Source organism: Quercus robur, chromosome 2 (assembly GCF_932294415.1).
Source record: "Quercus robur chromosome 2, dhQueRobu3.1, whole genome shotgun sequence".
Lineage (NCBI taxonomy): Eukaryota > Viridiplantae > Streptophyta > Magnoliopsida > Fagales > Fagaceae > Quercus > Quercus robur.
Genome location: NC_065535.1, coordinates 75,713,092 through 75,735,495, shown reverse-complemented (window position 1 = coordinate 75,735,495; position 22,404 = coordinate 75,713,092). Strand labels below are relative to the sequence as shown.

At 33.5% G+C, this 22,404-nt stretch overlaps 1 protein-coding gene and 1 non-coding gene across 31 annotated transcripts in view; one reads left to right on the top strand and one right to left on the bottom strand.

Annotated features, from left to right (window-relative positions):
* Positions 1–22,154, bottom strand: part of LOC126715054 (uncharacterized) — a 67,486-nt gene extending 45,332 nt beyond the window's left edge. For 16 of the 30 annotated variants that reach the window (XR_007651744.1, XR_007651761.1, XR_007651742.1 and 13 more), the window contains exon 1: positions 11,738–11,992. This is a non-coding gene — a transcript (uncharacterized LOC126715054). Of the gene's footprint in view, positions 1–6,230; positions 9,463–9,559; positions 9,723–10,664; positions 10,725–11,737; positions 11,993–14,235; positions 14,309–16,210; positions 16,271–19,203; positions 19,423–21,181; positions 21,268–21,955 lie in introns of those variants that run through there. The other 14 variants (XR_007651769.1, XR_007651783.1, XR_007651780.1 and 11 more) reach the window with 4 other exon arrangements.
* On the top strand, positions 2,827–4,642 carry LOC126715048 (7-deoxyloganetin glucosyltransferase-like). Its single transcript, XM_050415480.1, has 2 exons — positions 2,827–3,538; positions 3,628–4,642. Exons 1-2 carry the CDS (start codon positions 3,019–3,021, stop codon positions 4,557–4,559), a joined length of 1,452 nt encoding a protein of 483 aa, XP_050271437.1. The 5' UTR covers positions 2,827–3,018; the 3' UTR covers positions 4,560–4,642.
* Positions 22,155–22,404: the final 250 nt, after the last annotated feature.

Genomic DNA, 22,404 nt, shown 5'->3' with positions numbered 1-22,404 from the left:
GCCTCCAGAAGTTAATGGCCACGCCTTGTAAATTGTAGCGCGTCAAAAGTAACGGTCCGCACGCGCGCCCCACGATCTCCTTATTTCCCTCCACTCACAAACATCAAAACCCCGCTTTTCCCCTCGGAGGGAGGTAAAAACCGGAGTTTTGAGGGGCTATTGTGGGGCCCGGCCCAAAAATGATGGGCTATTCCAAACTCAGGCCCGTCCGAGGAGCGTCCTGTCCAAAGAGAAGCCTCATATAACGCGCTATTCAACCCCAATAGCGCCAAGGAAACCTGTCCGAGGAGTAACTCCTCCTCGGACATCACGAAGCCCAGACGAGGAGCTTGCCCCAGCCATTTCAGCTCATCTTCCCAACATATAAAATGAATTAAATCCAAAATATCTCACGGAAGGCTACCACCACATTAATTGCGCCCCAACCACCCTCTTGGCCGCATTAATGAGGAAAAGACTCCTGAACAGTACCGCCTTGGCCTCTGCAACTCACAAAGGGTCTGATGAGGGCGTCTGATGGGACAGGTGCTCAAGTGGATGCTTGGATGATTAACAGGTGTAAGGTTGAGATGAAAAGAAGAGAAATATATAATGTAGTGGAGTCCCTCAAAGAAGGAGAGGAGAGAACTGTATCAGGAACAAAAAGAAATAAAATCAGACTTGAGAAAGATCAATTCTTGTGTTTTTATTTTCTTTTTGCAAACCATACTGTCCATGCATTAGACCGAACAAGTTCACTGAGGCCAAGTTCTTTGACCCATCCTCTACAAATAATTATTGTGGGTTGCGCTTTGGGCCAGGGCCTAATCAACATAAGTTGGGCCAGGAAAATCGTGTAACCACAGTATTTAAATTATATATATAAGAATTATATTACGTATCTTATTGTATATATTTAAGTGTATCCATTCATATGTATGAGGTTACAAGTTAGTATATTTAATAGAAAATAAATAAATAAATTGGATTTAAAAATTTAAAAAAAAAATGCTGACGTGTAAAATTGTGGAAAAATCTATTAAAAGTCAAAGGTTTTGATTTTATATATACTAGCATTTAACCCGTATAATGCGTGGGAACATTATACCTATTTAAAATACCATCAGCTTGACATAGCAATGAAGTAGAATACATTAAAATTAATCTGGGTAATGTAGTACATCCATTCATTTTATAGATCAATTAAATTTTGTATCTCAATTATAGCAAAGAACAATAATTTTTACAACATTAATTTATTTATTTACAATATAACAATGGATAGTATAAAGAAAAAGAATTTAGTTTAAAAGTAAATTAATTTTAAATTTCAAAATTAGAAATTAAAAATAATCGTATAAAAAAACGTAAGCAATAATCTTAGCATTGTCTGCAGACTTGTGGAAAAGGGGTATTTGATCCAAACCTAATCCATAGTGTATATTGTGGGTTCTTGGTCCATGATAGGCAATATTGGCATGCAAATCTACAAAATCACCTCCAAAAAAACAGAAAAGGAGAGAGTTCAAAATGAATGATTATGTAGTAATCATAACTATTCTGTTTAGATGGAAAAGAATTTTAAATGCAGAATACAATCAAATTTGACATGGAATTAAATCCAATAAAACATAATTAAAAATCACAACTTTACAAATTTTATATGAACTTATATCGTATTACACTCGAAATATCCATATACTAGTAAAAGAAATATCAAGACAAAATAAAGAAATCTAGAGATAATATAATATAGATAAAACTTCTTTATTCAAGTGGTCATCTACATTACATTATAGTTTTTGGATATCTCTATCTCTCCCTATCATAATTGAACACACACATTTATATATGTTATTTGAAGCATTCTTGATAGTGCCAAACTATTTAATTGGCATAAGACGATGACAAACTTGATTGGCAAGAGGAGGTGGCAATCTTGATTGAGTTTTAGAGGTTACACTGCATGCCAAAAAAGTGTCTACCACTTTACATTCATAACAACTTAAACTATATTACATATAATTTCGGTACTATGCATACATTAGTTAAAGTCATAACAACTTTAACTATATTATTAGTTTATTGAGAAACAAACACAAAAAACCCAAAAAATTCAGCTCAAAAACAAAATCATAAATCTCAAAGTCCTCATTTTCTCAAATCCCAGCAAAATCATCAAATCCCAAAGCCACAAGCCCAGAAAGTTAAAAACTAGAAAATCATCAAATCCCAGAAGCCACAACCCACACTTTGTCAATCACCAAACTCACTTTGAAACCCATAACCCGACCACCACACTTCTCAAATCACCACCCTCATTCGGTTAATCTTCAACCAAAGCGCCACTTTGAACCCATTTCAACTTCACTGGTTTCGCATTGGGCTGCCGCTAGCCATGCCGTGGCTGCAACCGAATCAGTACAAGGCCGATCTGCAAGTCAAGAGTCAAGATCCAAATCAATAAAAGGATGGTCTGCCTCGTAACGGAGGTGGAGGATTGGCCAGATGGATGAGGAAGATGATGCGGCGGTGGAGGGCGTAGAGCTGAAGGCTGAAGCTCTTTGGTCTACAAATTATCTTTATTTTGATTTTTGGGGTTTCAAGGGAATAATGGTTGATTGGCTTCAAAATGGTTCAGATTTGGGTTAATCTCAAAAACAACTTGGATGTGGGCTTCGGCTATGTCAGTGACTTGTCACTTGTCAAGCACACAAAAGGAAGAGAAACGATATTATAAGATATAATGAATGGGCATATACGCTTATTATGTGATTGTCGGTAGTCATTCTTTATTAAGCAAAAAGAGAAAAAGTTGTCCATTATTTGAAAGAGTCTCATATGTTTGGCGTTCAAGGAAGGAAGAGAAAGAGTCAAAAGAGCAGTCTCATGTGTTTGGCGTTCAAGGAAGAGAAGAGTCAAAGAGCAGCGGCTGGATATTTCTCATATGTTTGGCGTCCAAGGAAGATAATGTATATATTATAAGACTAGGCATATGCATTTTGCACTCACACACACACACACTACAGAACGAAAGAAATGAATTCAAAGACACAAGTAGCTGATAAGCCTCATGCAGTTTGTATTCCATTCCCAATTCAAAGTCACATGAAGGCAATGCTAAAGCTTTCAAAGCTTCTCCTCCATGAAGGGTTTCACATAACCTTTGTGAACACTGAGTTCAACCACCAACGTTTTATGAAATCCAGAGGTCCCAATTCCTTAGATGGCTTGCCTGACTTTCGATTCGAAACCATCCCCGATGGCCTTCCTCCATCAGATATCAATGCCACCCAAGACCTCCCTTCTCTTTGTGAATCCATTATGAACAACTACTTCTTGGCTCCATTTTCTGACCTCCTTGTAAAACTCAACAATGCAACTTCAGATAATCCTCCAGTTACTTGTATTGTTTCAGATGCTACCATGCTATTTACAATTACTGCTGCTCAAGAATTCAAAATCCCTGTTGTGTTGTTCTTCACTCTCTCTGCTTGCAGCGTAATGGGTCTTCAGCAGATTCCTTCTCTTAAGGACAAAGGCATCATACCTCTTAAAGGTATAACAAAAAGTGCAAAATCCAATTGAAATCTTGCATTATTTTATTGTAATTAATCATTGTATGCTGAAAACTTTTTGTCTTTGCAGATGAGAGCTATTTGACAAATGGGTATCTTGACACAATTATAGACTGGATTCCTGGAATGAGAGACGTACGTTTGAGGGATCTTCCAAGCCTTGTACGAATCATTGATCCAAATGATATTATTTTTAGATTTGTGATTTATGTAGCAGAGAGAGCTCCTAGTGCTTCAGGAATTATTGTTCACACATTCGATGAGTTAGAGCAAGAAGTTTTGCATGGTCTCTCTACCATGTTTCCTCATGTATATGCTATTGGCCCTCTAGAACCACTACTCAATCACTTATCCAATGATCATTTGGAATCAATTGGGTATGGTTTATGGAAGGAAGAAACCGAGTGCCTTAATTGGCTTAATTCAAAGGCACCAAACTCAGTGATATATGTGAGTTTTGGTAGCGTAGCTGTCATGACACCATCGCAATTGGTTGAAATTGGTTGGGGACTTGCAAATAGTAAGCACCCATTTTTGTGGATAATTAGGCCTGACTTAGTTGAAGGTAGATCAACGATTTTGTCACCTGAGTTTCAAGAGGAAATTAAAGAGAGAGGTCTAATAACTAGTTGGTGCCCTCAAGAGGAAGTGCTAAACCACCCTTCAATTGGAGGGTTCTTGACACATAGCGGCTGGAATTCAACCATTGAAAGTGTATGTGCAGGAGTGCCAATGCTTTGCTTACCATTCTTTTCAGATCAGCAAACGAATTGCAAGTATACTTGCAATGAATGGGCCATCGGCATGGAAATTGACTTTGATGTCAAAAGAGAGGAAGTAGAGAAGATGGTAAGAGAATTGTTGGAAGGAGATAAGGGAAAGAAAATGAAGAAAAAGGCCATGGAGTGGAAAAAATTGGCCGAAGAGGCCACATGTCCACTTGGTTCCTCATCCATTAACTTAAAAAATTTAGTGAGTGAAGTGCTTTTATCAAAAGGCTAATGTACCCTACTACTTTCCTTAAGCTTAGGATCTATTATATCGCTTGTCTTTAGACTCTCTCAATTTGATCTTCCTTTTTTAAAGTTATTTTTTTTATATTTTCTTGTTTTTCTTGTTTATGAGGTTTGCCCTTTGTTGTTTTTGTTAATGTTAATGTTTGTTGTTTTTGTTAATGTTAATGTTTTTTAATATTAAACGGAAGGTATTATTTAAGATATAGACATTTAGATTTACTGCAGTGGCACTCTCTGACTGAACCCAATTATATTACATCCTTAACATAGCATTGAAAAACAAAAGAACACTGGGAAAAATCAATAGTTCTACTGCTTTGATCTTTACCCGTTGTTGCCAAAATATCAGTGCCGTTGATACCATATTTTATTGGCTTTTAAATTTTAATGGAATTTAAGTCTTGTATAAAGAGATTAACCAAATTTTATCCACCCAAATTTTTTGTTGATTTCAATAAATTTTGAATGGATCAACCATATTTAATTGAGATTTACCTGAAATCCGACCATTTGAATCTTTAATTGAAGTAATTTGGTCTTGTATTAAATATCGTGAAACCCCCTTCAGTCAAAAGTCAGGCTTGAAACATTCACTACTACAATTTTCTATTGAAATATATCATGGATTTTTCTTTTTTCTGAAACATTGTCATGCATTTCTTTGTGGCTTGGCTGAATTTTGGACAAAAGTTAACTCTTAATTGTCTTTTTTTTTTTTTTTTAATTATATAATTTGATAGTTATAACAAAAGGTGAGGAGAGCCTCAAACTTTAATTCTTTTAATAAAAGATATGTAATTTTTATATAACTAGTTGCTAACTATGCACAGGTTTATATTATATTTGAACTATTCCCCCTTTTTTTTTGTGAGGCCATTGATATTTTGGATGAACATTTTTAGTGAAAAATTGTTCTCCAATTTTGCATACCCTAATTAAGGTTGAAAAAAAAAAGGGGGGGGGGGGGGGGGGGAGAGAGAGAGAGAGAGAGAGAGAGAGAAGAATCAGCATCATTCCACTACAGAGAAATACATTGTATAGACTAAAAAGGTGAAGGAAAAAGCAGAGTATTATAAAAGACATAAGATAAAGTTCTCTAACTAATTTTGCTGTTAAACACTCCATGTCTCCATAGCACGTACGAATCCATATCTAGACATTTTTAATGCAAAATTTTCTTCACTTTTGCTTACCATGATGTGCTTAGCATAAAAATAATAATAAGCATTCTACAACAAAGAAATGCACGGCATGGAATGAAATGGCAAAAAAAAAAAAAAACAAAAAAGTTTATTACAACAGTCATCGGATAAAGTTCTATTTTGATTCGAACAGCCTCTTCTTCAACTCCTTGATTTGTTTTCTCAATGTTTTGATTTGATCTTCCAACCCAAACATTTTATGCTCATATGAATCCAATCACTTCTAACCACAGTTTACCTCTTTGTAATTTTCCCAACCATATAAATGAAGAAACTACACTGATAATATTTAATTATATGGTAAAATACAAATTGATAACTTAAGAAAAGAATATATTCATGTTAGCCATTAGCACCACAGGAAAATGACAACATGAGCAGTGCAGTCCTTGTAATCAAAGAAGGGAGATGCTACAGATTAGGAGTTTCTTGCTTTCAATTATTATAGTGTTAACCTAAAAGAACATACTTGAAGACTATTTATCATGTAAATATCTCAAATAGAAAGGATCATGAAAGTGATGATCTGAAACAACACAATTGCGGAGGAGAAAGATGTGCAAGGTTTGCCCGAAATTAGCTAAACATACCATTTCTATTATAAATCTCAACCACATCTTACATGAAATTCACCTGAAACAAAAGTAGCCAAAACAACAAAAAAAATTTACAACCCATAAAGCAAATGCACCACACACACAATGGCACAATATAATTCTAACCGCAACAGGAACAGGAGCTACTCAGCATTGGTACGGGTACCCCTCACTTACAGCTTCCCAAAGCCATAATGAGTGTGACGATGCTTTATTAATATGGAAAAAAAATTTCCAAAGCCAAAATACCCACCGCAACAAATTATATATCTTACTTATTATCATAAACACTTCAAATACAGGGAATGAAAAATGGATTTCAACCTCTGATTTTTTTTTCCCTTTATGCCAGGTGACTGAATATCATGACTTCAAATAGTAAACATGAATTGAAAAGCATAAATAGATTATGTTACAATACAAAATACTTAAACCCTTTTTACATGTTTAGATTCAGTATGAGAGATGTTGTCACACCAAAAGCTCATTCTTGCATCATATTTCAACTCACTCAAAGTTCAGTGCTAAACTTCAATTCTTTAACCAAACAAACAATCTTTGAATCACATCAAATTTTAGGGAAAATTACACTTTACCACCCTAAACTACGCACTAGATTACACTTTGCATCCTAAATTATCCAACTGCACACTTTGCACCCTAAACTATCACACTTATCACACTTTGCATCCTGGTGTTATTTTTTCTATTATATTTAACAAAATCTTGTTGCATGTGATAAACACATGCTTCTTGCTTAGGTGGAACAAAGTTAAAACACTAAAAACACCCTTCTTCAAAATCAATTAAAACAAAACCCATCCTCTTCCCCAGATTCAGTTTCAAAATATTTAAAGTTACCTCTCTGATTCCATGGCAGAATTTATTCACAGTACCCCATCCACCTTCCCCGAATCATTGTTTGTTTTGTTTTCATCGTTGGACAGACATTACAAATGCTTCCTTTTGACCCTCAAAACTAAGCCCAAATTGGAAAACTGAGCCACAGAATGTATTATTGATATATTGAAAAACTATACGGAAAAAATCTTCAAAGATTGACCTTAACCCACCTCAAATGGAAGAATGAGCTATATTAATATAAAAAGAAAGAGAAATATTATGGTCTGTGTGGCTTCAAAAATAAGAAAAGAGCCTTTTCACTGATATGAGCCTTCAAAAATAAGAAATATTAAGGATTCCTTTGCGCCAAGGTCCTTTTCAAACGCAAGCAACAAGATTGATTTTAAACATTTTGAAACTGAATTTGGGGAAGAGGATGGGTTTTGTTTAATTGATTTTGAAGAAGGGTGTTTTTAGTCTTTTAACTTTGTTCCACCTAAGCAAGAAGCATATGTTTGTCACATCCAACAAGATTTTGTTAAATATAACAGCAAAAATAACACTGGGGTGCAAAGTGTGATAAGTGTGATAGTTTAGGGTGCAAAGTGTGCAGTTGGATAGTTTAGGGTACAAAGTGTAATCTAGTGCATAGTTTAGGGTGGTAAAGTGTAATTTCCCCCAAATTTTATAGAAAATTAGTTCCTTGTGTTTTTCAGTTTCGTCCTTGAAATTTCAGGTCTTAATAACTCCCTTTCTACAATGACTAATAATAATTTTTAAGCTAGTTACTCTCCGTTAGAAGTAGAAGAAAACAACATTGTACTATGTTGTTACCAGCTTAAAAAGGTCATCATCAAGTGATTTTCCATATTGTATAAAAAATGATAACTCCAACCTAGGAATCTTTGGTCGAAATCTCAATTATATTAAAAAGTAAACCAAATAATCCTAAAACCAAATAAAAGAAACACTCCATTATATTTTTTAATGGACCAATAGTCAATAAGTTTTAGCCCTTAGTTGAAACTCTTAGGTTACTCTAGATCCCAAATTCATCACTGGCTTGTTATCAAATAGGATTATAGAAATAACAATAAAATTCTACAAAATCCTAAATATAACTTCTCTTTAGACACTAAAATGATTAGAAAGAAGAGATTTTTGTCGAAACTCTTAGGTTACTCTGACCACCTCATTGCGTGATGCCCAAGAACAATTCTCTAGGGAGAAGGCACAATTGCAATCTGATATTTCAAGTTTGTCAGAAAAGCAGACCTTGTTTGATGCTAAGCTCAAAGAATGGGAATTGAGAAGTGGATCATTAGAAAAAGAAATAAGGCAATCTAAGGCTGAGAAAGTAGAACTGAAAGGTTTGCATGTTGCCCATGAGATGGCTTTGCAAAGTGAGATCAATCAATTGAAGGATGAACTCATTGAAAGGAGGGAAAATGTGGAAATTTTGAATAAAGATTTTGTCGGACTCAAACTGAAATTTGATATGCTAATGAAATCCAAATTTCATTGGGTGAACCCTTTGCATAGCAGCATAAGCTTCCATGGCAGAAAGCCCTGGAAAAAATGGCACATTGTCACTGTCTTCTCCATAAGAGCTCTAATCAATTTTGCAATCAGACTTTTGCAAACCAAGAACTGAGAGTAATTTGGTAGATAGAACCATAGAACATGAAAATACATGTTCTTCTCACTAAGACACAAATAGCTTAATTAACTTTATGACTAATCAACAACAGCAGGGTGTGGAAATTTTTACCAAAAAAAAAAAAAAAAGAGTATCTATTTATCTGGTAGGAAGAAAGTTACATAGATCCAAATTATGTATCTAACCATAAAGCAACAACAACATGAGAATCTAGCTCAAAGTATTAATCTTAACCAAATATTGATATCACAATTCACAACAAAATTTAAAAGAAATCTGTAAATAGCATAGTACGTGCATTAACAATTGGGTGCCACACATCCAATCCAAAGTTCAGTTTAAGCATTTCTTCAAACATTGGTGTTCCAATAATAATCTGCCAGACTTGAAAACCCAAAAGGAAAAAAAAATTTTAAGAAAATGAAACATTGGTGTTCCAATACCAAAGAGAGAGGGAGAAAGATTAGGTACTGTTGTCCATGATGTACCTTTCTCCATATTCATCTGGCCAATCTGATTGCTAAAGAGGACAATGTCGACGTTGTTGAAGCTCTTTGTGATGAGCTCTTCAATTGTGTACTCGTGGCACTGCAAGGTTGAAAGATAAGTGGAATGAAAAAATTAAAAACAAAACTAAAAGATACAAGGAGACCATATCATTTAGCTCAAAATCTTTAGTTCATACCCGGTGTTTTGTGAGTTCATTTGAACAATGGTGTAGTTGTTAACAACACAGCAAAAGATTGATTCATAATCTATGTCCATTGCATCTTTGGTTGTCCCCATATACCCAAAACTGCTATTGAACTTCTATCTTAGAAGACCCACAATATCAAACCTCCCCCAAGCTGCCAATGACTAAGATACATCAGTGAATACTATTTAATCTACAATATATTAAACACAAACTGATATTATATTAATAGAAAAGGATGAAAAAGAAAGTTAGGAATATGTGTTCATAACACCCAAATGAACTCACTGAAAGTTGTTCAAACACAAACCCAACGGAAAGAACGACCTAATATGCAAACCCATGACCCACATCTACATATGCAAACATATTACTTCAGAATATTTAGAATTGAAGTTTATTTGAGTTGAGGTCAGAAACAATAACAAATCTTATGAAATTCGCAGGTTTAGCTATGAACAATTTGAGTCCCATATTGTTATTTGTAATGATTTTAAAAAAGTAAAAGCTAGTTTATCCACCATTCTAAAACTTCAATAAAAACGATTTTTGTAATGGGTTTAAAAAAAACAACTATTTTAACAGATTTAGGTATTTAATTGTAATTTACAAATAACATCAATTTTTGTTAGGTTTCTGCAACTGGAAAATATAGCCCATCATTGGCAGTAACTCAATTAAATACACTTTCCAAACTCAATCCTAAATCTAAAATAAAAGAAAGCCAACAAATTCAAACTACTATAAGTCTGAATTAAAAGCAATGAACACAGAGCTGAAGTCTAGAACCACATATTTACTACACTCTTGACAAAGTGACCCTCCTCAGCCAAACAAAAAATCTTAAATGTTTACATCTCAGCACCAACAAACCAAACAAAGAAAAATATTAAATGTTTCTTATTCATATTTCTGAGATCAAAGATTTATAAACCCATCAAAATTCCTGTCATGCATGGGCTAGAAAACAATTTCAAAAAAATCATACACTCGAAACTGGTCCTTGCAGTAATAAAAATCTGATAGTGAAAGAACATTAGAAAATTCTATATTGGTAAGGGAAAATTCCTAAAATTAAAGTAAAAATATCACTAACCATTCTTTAAAGAGACAAAGCCCAAGTAGAATTTGATCTTCTATGGTTCTCCCCGAGTTCAAGAAAAAATAATAGAGAGGAAAGATCAAAATAAATATATAATGAGCTTTAAGTCTGCAAAGGGATTGAAGCCTTCTCTCCAATCATAAACTATTAAGCTTAAAATGCTTTTTGAAACTGAAAACACTGGCAAATTTGACACTAAAGTTTGACATCTAGTGGTAAATTTTGAGAAGCCACCACCACAACTAATCCTAATGATTTTTAAGGATTCTGCAAAGGGATAGTAGCCTGCTCTCCAATGATAAACTATTAAGCTTAAAATGCTTTCTGAAACTAAAAATATAGCCATTTCCATGGAGATCCCATATAAGGACAACCAAGCAATGAGTTGCAAACAAAAGCAAGATCTACATCATATTAGAACAGCACCTTCCCACAATAAAATAATTCATGACAGCTAAAAATTGAAACAAAAAGAGACATTTTGTTGAGTATGCTTCAAACAAAACAAAGATGGAGACTATTTCAAAGCAATATTGGGTCCTTTCTGCAAGAATTTAATGCAAAGTCAACCGTACAATTCATGAGTTGCCCGTTAATGGAAACTGAGACAGTGCCTTAAAGAGGACACCTAGTTGTCTCCTTAGCCAAACACAGCTCTGAGTACAAAAAATCCAATCCAGCAGTAGATATAAATATAAATAGAAAAGACAAACAACTGATACAACAAACAAACATAATCCAGAACCAGAACAAACAGAACCCACCTGAAATTAATTAGGCACAGTTTGGATGCCAAGAAAACCAGACAAAAATTGATATTTTAAATTCTTTTAATATCATATTCTATTGTATTCTGGTTTCCTCAACTAAGTTAAACAATATCCCCCACCCCCAACCACCCAAAAAAAGACGAAAACTTTACCATCAATAAAACTAAATTTTCTTTCTTTTCCACATTTTCTCAGTGACCAAACAGAATATAAAGGCATATAAAGTCCAAAAACAAATCTGATAACGAATATACAGAAACCACAACATTAAAGAAAAAAATAAAAAAAAGGAAATACACTTTGTGGTTTCACGAATCCATCAATGCCGCACCATTGCAATCGATTTTGAAGATGAATTCAGCCATGGTACCCACGAGGTGATGGCTAGTGGGGTCTGTTGGGGTTTTTTAAAATATTTATTTTCGGTTACTACCGGCGGTGGTGATGGCAGCTGATGACGGTCGGTAAAATATTTCTAGCGGTGCCGGCGAAGGACGTTAGTTGTGACCGGTAATAAAGGACTGGTGATGGGGGCTATTAAGACCAAAACCCAGGAGAAAATAGGTAACTAGCACTAAAACACTAACTATTTAGTTAGTAGTTAAGGTTTCAAAACTAATTGTTTTTCTAGCCTCTCGAGTCTTTTAAACTCAATTTTGGCCAATAAATCGACCATCAGACGCTCGATTTCTATGCTCTGATTACTGCCGACGTGGCAAACTTTGCCACATGGGAACACAGAAATCGAGTCTCTAAGACTCGATTTCTAAGTGTACACTCAGTGAGGAACCACAACGTCAGGCAAGAAAGCAGAGAAAAAAAAAAAAAAAAAACAAGAAATAGGAAGAGAGATCGGCGAGACCCAGGCCGCAGATCGGCGAGACCCAGGCGCCGCGCGCGGCCTGGGTCTCGCGAGCCCAGGCGAGACCCAGGCAGCGCGGCGCCTGGGCTCGCGCTGCCTGAAAGCAGAGAAAAAAAAAAAAAAAAAAAACAAGAAATAGAAAGAGAGATCGGCGAGACCCAGGCCGCGCGCGGCGCCTGGGTCTCGCCGATCTGCGGCCTGGGCTCGCGAGACCCAGGCCGCAGATCGGCGAGCCCAGGCGAGACCCAGGCGCCGCGCGCGGCCTGGGTCTCGCCGATCTCTCTTTCTGTTTCTTGTTTTTTTTTTTTTTTTTTTCTCTGCTTTCTTCCCTGACCTGACGTTGTGGTTCCTCACTGAGTTATGTATAACACTTAGAAATCGAGTCTTAGAGACTCGATTTATGTGTTCCCATGTGGCAAAGTTTGCCACGTCGGCAGTAATCAGAGCATAGAAATCGAGCGTTTGATGGTCGATTTATTGGCCAAAATCGAGTTTAAAAGACTCGAGATGCTAGAAAAACAATTAGTTTTGAAACCTTAACTACTAACTAAATAGTTAGTGTTTTAGTGCTAGTTACCTATTTTCTCCCCAAAACCCATATCGGGGAGAAAAAAAGAAAATAGATTGGCGGACTCCATTGGCAATGCGAACTGAGAAGAACTGTCGTGAGTGAGAGAGGGGGATAAACTGTCGTGAGTGAGAGATGGGTGGTGCTGGAGGAGGTGGAGGCGTTGAGTTGTGGGAGAGGATGGCCTGGGTTGTGGAGAGAAAACTGAGAGTGAAGAGGGGAAGAGTACGTCAAATTAGGATTCCAATTTTGCGTATTAAATTATTAATTTTTAAAGAGTTTAATTTTTTAATTTTAAAATTAAATGTGTGACCATATTATAAATATTCATCTAAATAAATTATTAATGGTCTGTTTGGAAGTTTAAAGAGGGAGGGGAGTAGTGGAGATGTTTTTAAAATTAGTAAGGGAGAAAGGAGTAATTAGCCCTTCCTCTTGTTTGAATGTTTTAAAAACTAGTCGTTAACCCGTGCGATGCACGGAATAGTTAAACAAAATTTATACACATTCACCTTTATTGGTACAATCATTTGAAAACAATTCTAACTAATAACCAAATGTAAGAGACACATTGACTTACTATTTAAAGTAGTCTTCTGAAGAATTTACACATATTGTGCAACTGAGCCTTAAAATTTAATTCCTGAACACCACAACTCCATAAAATTCATACTAATAATAATATTTTATGATTGCACAAACTATTTTTTTAGAGTGGTTGTTCTCAACATTGGCGTGCATTTAATCTTTCACTAAAAGCAAAGGGAAGTAGATCATGTGCATACATCTTTATGAGCAATTTTTGGCAGTCAAGCGTAACAAACGTGTAACCATTTTGTTATATTCCTACCATCTAAAAACATATCCTCTCTTATAAGTTGATGATGCCAAGTTTTAACATATCCTCTCCTTTTTTTTTTTTCTTTTTTTTTTCCCCAAAGAAATAAAAGGACTTTAAAGACATGTCCAATTTGTTAAAATGCAAGTGCTTCAAGCCATAGAACGATTTAATGAAAATTGCAACTCCATGAATTGAATTTGCAAATGGTATTAACTATTGGCTATTAATGCGATTATTTAGCCGTACCACATTGAATATGTTTCTCTATCAAAATATATAAACAAAACTAACCTTACAAAAGCTGAACTTTATAAGCTAAAATCTATACCGTGCGTTGTAGATCTTGAATGCTATAATATAAAACCAATCTGTTACGGTAAATCAGTCAATAATAAGATTATAAAGAATGATAAATATTCATACTCATATCCAACTTATAATGAATGCCAAATACATAAGAAGAACGAATTATATATATATATAAATAAAAAAAAATAAAAAATAAAGAGCCAAATGCATCTTACCTGCTCATCACTTGCTTGTTCGGTTGTTCCTTAGTACCTGCACTGTTGGCTTTGTCGGGTAAAACTATACTTTCTACATAAGAATCAACAAAAGTTTATTGATATCAGGAAATGTCAAGATCGTTAGAGAGCATGAGAGAAAATAGAATGCAGTCATTATATTTCTTAACTTTAGAGAGGGGTAAGATTGCTAGGGTTTTGAGGAGTTATAATGTTTTTATTTTGAGAGTTTGTAGAAACTGTGGTTTTATATTTCTTAACTTGAGAAAGGGGTAAGGTTGCTAGGGTTTTGAGGAGTTATAATGTTTTTATTTTGAGAGTTTGTAGAAACCGTGGCTTTATATTTCTTAACTTGAGAGAGGGGTAAGGTTGCTAGGGTTTTGAGGAGTTATAATATTTTTATTTTTATTTTTTAAATATTATGCTGATGTGGAAATTTTTTTTATTTTTTATTTTTTAAATATTGTGCTGACGTGGAAAATTGTGGTGCCAGCAAAGGTTTCGGTTTTATATATATATATATATATATATATATATTAAGTTGAAGAGGAGAATAAATGATTTAAATAGACAAATTTACCTCTATTTGAAAATAAACTTGCAACATTGGTTTATAATTAATTTATCAGTTTTTAAAGTCTTGAACCTGATTATCATTTGTCCAAATCTTAGAATATGTTAGTGAATTTTTTTTTTTGGGAGAAGCATAAATAAAATTAAAAAAATAAAATAAAACAAAATAAAACGGAGTTGACGGGGAGAGTGATGAACATCGACGATCCTAGCCTCCGGCGTTGTGGCGAGGAGAATTTGTGGTAGAGCTCATAGTGGATGTGTTCTCTTCTGCCTCCGTTGTCCAGAGAGATGAACCCGCCAGCGCCGGAGGGTTTAGAGGAGTTGAAGCTGAGAAAGCTAAACAACAATGAGATTCAAATTTTTTTTTTTCATTCACCTTAAATTTTCTCAGGAAACAAACAAAGATTATTTATATAATGGTTTGTAATTTTGTTAATTTAGAAATGATAAATTAGGAATTCATTTGGTCAATAATTTATCTATCCTACTCTCCCTCCAAATCTTTCCAATTTGGAGGAATTAAAAACGAGGGGTTAGAGGTAGTTGAAACCCCTCTAAATCCCTCCAAACCCCTCCCCCTCCTTCCTTAAGAAACTTCCAAACAAGTAATTGAATTACTCTCCCTCCCTTTACTTTACTCCCTCTCCTTTTTTAAACATCCAAACATGCCATAAGTTCAAAAATCAAAGAGACTAGAATAAATGAATCGTAAAAAAAAAAAAAAAAAAAAAAAATGCTTCACAATAATTAAAAAAAATAGACAATTTACATTTTATACCTAATAATATTTTTACAAAATATTTTAAACAGTTAACAAAATATAAAAATGACTATCGATAGTATTAAATTATATATATAAATTATATTATGCATCTTATTGTATATCTTTAAGTGTATTTATGCATATGTATGAGGTTACAAACTAGTATATTTAATAGAAAAAAATAAATTAAATTTAAAAATTAAAAAAAATGCTAACGTGTAAAATTGTGCAGAGATCAATTAAAAGTCAAATGTTTCGATTTTATATATACTAGCATTTAACTCACACAATGCGCAGAAACATTATACATATTTAAAATACCATCAAATTGACATAGCAATACAAAAAAATGCATTAAAATTAATCAGGGTAATGTAGTACATCCATTCATTTTATAGAACAATTAAATTTTGTATCTCAATTATAGCTATACTATCTAAAGAACAATAATATTTACAACATTAATTTATTTATTTACAATATAACAATGGATAGTATAAATTAAAAAAAAAAAGATTAAAAGTAAATTAATTTTAAATTTTAAAATTAAAAATAAAAAACAATCGTATAAAAAAACGTAAGCAATGATATTAGCATGGTTTGCAGACTTGTAGAAAAGGGGTATTTGATTCAAACCTAATCCACAGTGTATACTGTGGGTTCTTGGTCCATGATAGGCAATATTGGCATGCAAATCTACAAAATCACCTCCACAAAAACAGAAAAGGAGAGAGTTTAAAATGAATCATTATGTAGTAATCATAACTATTCTGTTTAGATGGAGAAGAATTTTAAATGCAGTTAACCTCCTACTTCAAGTCTATAAAACTTACAAAATCATTAATGCGCACAATACAAAACAAACATCAATTGATTAATTTGATCTATTTGTAATAAAAATAGAATGAAGTATTTACGTTTATACAATGCTCTACTTACATCTAGAACAACATTAACATTTTGTTCATAGTGTTTATTTATTTGTAGCATGGGTTCTTGGTTTATGATAGGTAATGTGGGCATGTAAGATATACTTAGGTTCAGGCAAATCTGCAAAATCACCTGCACAAACACCAAAAGAGAAAAAAGAAAAGAAAAGAAGAAAAAAAGAGAGTTTAAAATGAATGTTTGTGTGGTAATCATATTTGTTCAATTTGGATGGAGACGAATTCTAATTGCAGGTCCGGTCCCCTCCTCCTTTGAGTCTGTAAAATTTACAAAATAATAGATGCAATTCAAGCAAACACCAACTGATCTGATTTGTCTGTGATAAAATTAGAAGGAAGAATATATGTTGAGATTATGCTATTCCTTTTTATTTATTTCAAAGATTAATGACTTTCCTAATACTTGAACAACTTAGACTTTTAAAAAGAAAAAAAGTGAGGACCAACCACAACAAATTATCAACTGTCCTTAGTTTTTGAAAAGTTGGTCATCTCTTAGACTCTTACAAATGTTTTGATTTTGAATTTCTTTTTTTTTTTTTGATAAATAACGTAAGAATATTATTAATAATAAAAAGATTGCCAAGCCGAGTACATTGGGGATATATTATGGGGGCACAAATCAAGAAACAAAAGAACAACGATCAAGAAAAATAGAAAAGGAAGAACAAGAAAAATGAGAAAAAACCTCACTCCATTCAAAGAGAGTGTTTAAGAAAAAAGACTTAATCTCCAGCAACAAGCGTTCACAACCCTTAAAGCTTCTAGCATTCCTTTCATGCCAAATGCACCAAATCAAGCAGTGAGGCACTAATTTCCAAACATCAATGTGACGATATCGCGCAAACTTTCCTTGCCAAGCCTCAAACAACTCAATAACAGTATGAGGCATAACCCATTGAATACCAAACAAGTAGAAAACCAAAGACCACAACTCCCAAGCTATGGAGCAATGAAGTAGAAGATGATCCACTGACTCCCCACACCTCTTACACATATACACCAGTCAAGCACTATCACTTGTTTTTTACGAAGGTTGTCTGTTGTTAAGATCTTACCTAAGGAAGCAGACCAAAAAAAGAAAGCTACCCTTGGAGGAACCTTCAATTGCCATATCATTTTCCATGGAAAGAAAACAAGATTAGGAGGGTAAAAGGAGTTATAATAACCTCTAACCTCAAAACCTCTACTCCTTGCAGGTTTCTAACAAACCTTATCTGGGCCAAACCCCCACACTGATGAAGAATAGACCAACACCATAAACCAGTTAAAGGCTTCTTCTTCCCAATCTTGTGGTGGACGACGAAATTGCACATTCTAGTGAAACCTCCCAACAGACCAACCCATAAAACTTCAGCCACCGAGGAATCCTTTGACCTACTAAGACAGTAAAGCTCCGGAAAGGCCTCTTGGAGAGTACAATCCCCACACCACACATGCTTCCAAAATTTCACTCTAGTACCATCCCCCACATCATAAACAAGGAGTTTAGAGAAATTCAACCAGCCACTTCTAATGTATCTCCACAAGCTAACCCCATAAGGAGTTGTCACCTTTTTCGTACACCAATCACCCCAAATGTTCCCATATTTTGCCTCTATAACCCTCCTCCATAAAGCATCAATCTCCGTGCCATACCTCCACAACCATTTATCTAACAAGGCAGAATTAAAGTTTCCCAACCATCTTATACCCAACCCCCAACCTACAAAGACCTACAAACCTTGGCCCAATTAACTAAATGAATTTTAGGTTCACCACCAATCCCATTCCACAAAAAATCTGAACTCCAAATGTTTTCCTTGTTCATGGCAGTCGGTTGTTATTTGTCTAATACCATTTTGCACTCCAATTTTCTTCGATTGAACAAAGACACAAAGAAAATGATAAGATAGAAAGAATGACATTAACACATTGAGATGTAAGCATGATCTACCTAAAAAACCCCTAACCATAACTACAATTAAGCAAAAAAAATTAGGTTAAAATTACAACTGAGTTCAAAACTAGAATCACAAATATTACATCATTTGAATTTCATGTTGATATAAATCTTAGGATATTCGGAATATCCTCTGACAAAATCGAAAATTTAATGAAAAATATGGTATAAATAAACTAAAACAAAAATCCTCCAACAATTATAAAACCATAACCTAAATATAGAATATTAAATCTCTCATAATCTAAAAGAAAACAAAAAATAAAGTAAATAACAAAAGGGTACAATGAAACGAAATTGAGAACAGGTTACCTTTGTTTCACTTTTTAATTCTTAGCACGAAACAGATTGCTAATCTAATTTTAAGAATGGAATACAATTTTAAAAAACTATAAAACCGAGCATTGTAAACAATCAAATCAACAGTTAAAAATTTCTTAAGAATAAATCTCTATCAAAACCTAAAAGTAAATAACATTATACTTTCAAATTTCACAGTTTTAACAAAGCGACAAATCCTTCAGATTTTTCAAACAAAACCACTTAGGAGAAACAAATGTAGTCAAATGTATTCAGTAAACTGTATCAATAGGATCAAGTTTCCAAATCAAAGAAACAGATGACGGAACCACTCAGGTTTATAATAAATAAATAAATAAATAATATATTAGAAAATTATAGCTTCTTCTAAACTATTTATTCATAACAAATTCAGATGCGAGCATAACGGTTAGTATTACCTAGGTATAGTCTTCTCGTTCTTCTTCTAGCCATCCTTTAGAACCTTATCTTGGATCTAGTGTGGCATCAACATATTTGAGTCACTAATCTCTTTCAAATTAGAACAGATTTTAGTTCCCTTGTCCAATACAGCGAACTTGGAATTAGTTTTTTGCTTCCTAGATCTTCTAGTAACCTTTGTTGGACATGTTTTGATTCCCTCATCTACTCTTTGGTATCTAGGCATATTGAAAAATTAATAACAGATAACAGGAAAAAAATACTCAATATCAAAGCATCATAAATAAGGGGGTGGGAAATAACTGCATCAAGCATTTAAAAAGAAAAAAATCTAAACGTCTAAATCCACCTTTGCATTTGTGTTTTACCATTGTCATTCCACAGTTGCCAAATTGCAATGAAATTTTCAATGTTAGACGTGAAATCAATGTCGATGGAAATTTGGAAGCCCTACCAAAAGGTAAGCATAAACAAAGAAACCAAGATTTTGAATCAGAAATTTAACAAAAACCAAATGATCAAAGATACCCATTGATGAAAAAAAAAAGAAAAAAAGATTTAATAATAATAATAATCACAGATTAGAATTTGGATTTCCAAAAGACACGAATTCAAAAGAACCATTCCCAAAAATACTCTCTGCTTCCTACGCTAATAGGAAATACCTGCTAACTTACGGTTACATTAAGTGGAATAACGTGTTTTTTCACATGTGGTATAAGTTTAAGTGGGTATTTATCCTACGTGGCATAACATGAGACATTTTAATAAACCATCAACTTAATTGTTAGTATTATAACAGGGGGGCATTATTGAAATAATTTGGTTCCTTCCCTTTATATCTACAACTCTGTATGTTTCACTTTTAAAAATTTTGAAATATGCAGCAAAAACACGCATGTGCAGAATTTGGGTAGAAGCAAAAAAAAAAAAAAAAAAAAAAAAAAAAGCTTGTCATGTCGAATGCTCATAGGACCAAGACTAAACAGGTTTAAAATGTAAATTCCATGTTTAGCAAGCATTTGATTGTAATTTAAGCAGTTTTTTTTTTTTTAATTTAATTTTTTTTATTTTTAGTGAGAGGCTTTCAAACGTTGTAGTAGTAAAAGTTAAAATTTTAAGATTACTGAAACAATGTATCATGTGGGTCTTTTAACTTAAAGCTGTAAATAATCTGCATATCAATAATTATGAACATATATAAAACTGATTTAGGAGTAACTAGTAAGCATTGTTTTAAGAAAATAACTCACTCAGAAAAGATGGATTGTGGATAGGAATTTCAAACACATAGCACAATAAAAAAACACACATACACAAGAGAAAAAACCAATAGATCATTTACTCAAAAAAACTCAGATGTCAAACACTTAAAAGCAAAAAAAGAAACACCACAAATTTATGCATAAATCCATGCCTATATAACTTTTAAATCATCCAAATGCAGCAATATTTGAAGCAATTTTAAAGATTTTTTCCTCCTCTCAGTGGCTCCCATTCATTCCTTTTTTTTTTTTTTTTGTCTTTTCAAATCTATTAATCGTTCTGCAACATGAAAATCACAATCAATACGTATAAATCTCATCAAGCACAAATAATGTATTTATAAATGTTCTACTTGTCAATTGAAAACAGTCCAAAGTTTACTACCAACAATGTAGGAGTTATCGCCATAACTGGAGACAATGCTAACTTCCATAAATATATGTATCTTTGCCTAAAAAAGCTTGTAATTCCACACCAAAAAAGAAAAAAATCTAGGTAGTCTTAAACTTAGACTACAAAAATCTAATTCCATCCAAACCAAGAAAAGAAGAAAAATTGTACTTCATCCAAAATGTTTTCTTTAAAGAACATTATACTTTCAGATTTCAAAATCCAATAATTTCAATCCCCCTTACAAATAACAAAACAGGTAAGAGGGAAAACAAAACTCAACAATTAAAGTGAAATGATTAAGTTTAAAGGATTACTCACCATTAAAACTCATGTAGGATTTCATTTGGTGGGTGTTTCCACTGATTTCAACAGATAGGGATGAAAAGGGTTATGAGTCAAAATTCCTAAATTGACAACAAACCATAATTGAAGAGAATATTAGGAAAAGAAATTAATACCTCTAACTCTGCTTTTGCTTTGATGAAATTAGAGGCTATAGATTGTAGAAAGATTCCACATCATCTCGGCAGAAAAAGAAATTGAATGATTTAAATCAAAAAGAGACGAATTCAAAACAAACCCATTACTGAAAATACTGAATAAAAATAGTCACATATCAGACTTTTGAACCGGTAAGTTTTTTTATTTTGAGAAACTTGAAATCAGTGTTTTAATGAACTTGAAACCTAGTAAGCATTCTGTTTCTTTATAGTAAAAACCCAAAAATGAAAAAAAAGAAAAAGGAAAGTTCAATTGCAGCAATCTATAAAACATAACAAAAGCAAATATGATTTAATAGGCTTATTGCAAATTAAATCGAGAAAGACAGATTTTGAGAGAAACCAAAAAAAAAAATCAATACCTAACGTAACCCAAATACCTAAACTTTCAATAATTGTACACTAAACTTTCAGATTTGAAAGCATAAAACGTTAATTAAGGGCAACTTTCCTAATGTTATTAAAACAAGTAAAACAGAGATTATAATCGGAGACCAAAGCATCCAAAGAAAGAGAATAAACAGCCAGGTTTTAATTCAAATTCGAATACGAAAGAGCACTGGTGAGAAGTTCCAAGAAAATCAGTGCGTACCTTCGGAATACACCATTGAAGAGAAGGGATGGGGGCAGACAACTAATAGAGTAGAGAAGGGATGGGGTTGAGAACGATTAGTGCAGCAACTAAGATGAAATTGAAACCATGGAGTGAAGGAAATTGCTTTTCGCTGGTCTCTGTTTAGTTCTGTTGATCTCTTTCTTCTCTCTCTTTCTCCGCACAGCAGGCAAGTCTTTTGATTGTAATTTAATTAAGTGGTTTATTTATTTTTTTTTTTATTTATAGTGGGAGGCTTCCAAACGATGATATAGTAGTAAAAGTTAAAATTTTAAGATTATCTTGCGGGTGTTTTAATTTAAAGTTGTATACGTGTCAATTTTTAAAGTAGTTTTTTTTTTTTCTATATGGCAACTCGACCTTAATGGTAAGGAAAGACTTCTATATGATATGATACTAATTACTATCCATGCCATAATCTATTAAAT

What these genes read in the sequence shown, in the direction of transcription:
- LOC126715048 (XM_050415480.1), top strand. Translation starts at nt 3,019, where the DNA reads ATGAATTCAAAGACACAAGTAGCTGATAAGCCTCATGCAGTTTGTATT. An exon ending in AGGCATCATACCTCTTAAAG is followed by an intron (nt 3,539 to 3,627) that starts GTATAACAAAAA and finishes TTGTCTTTGCAG; the next exon opens with ATGAGAGCTATTTGACAAAT.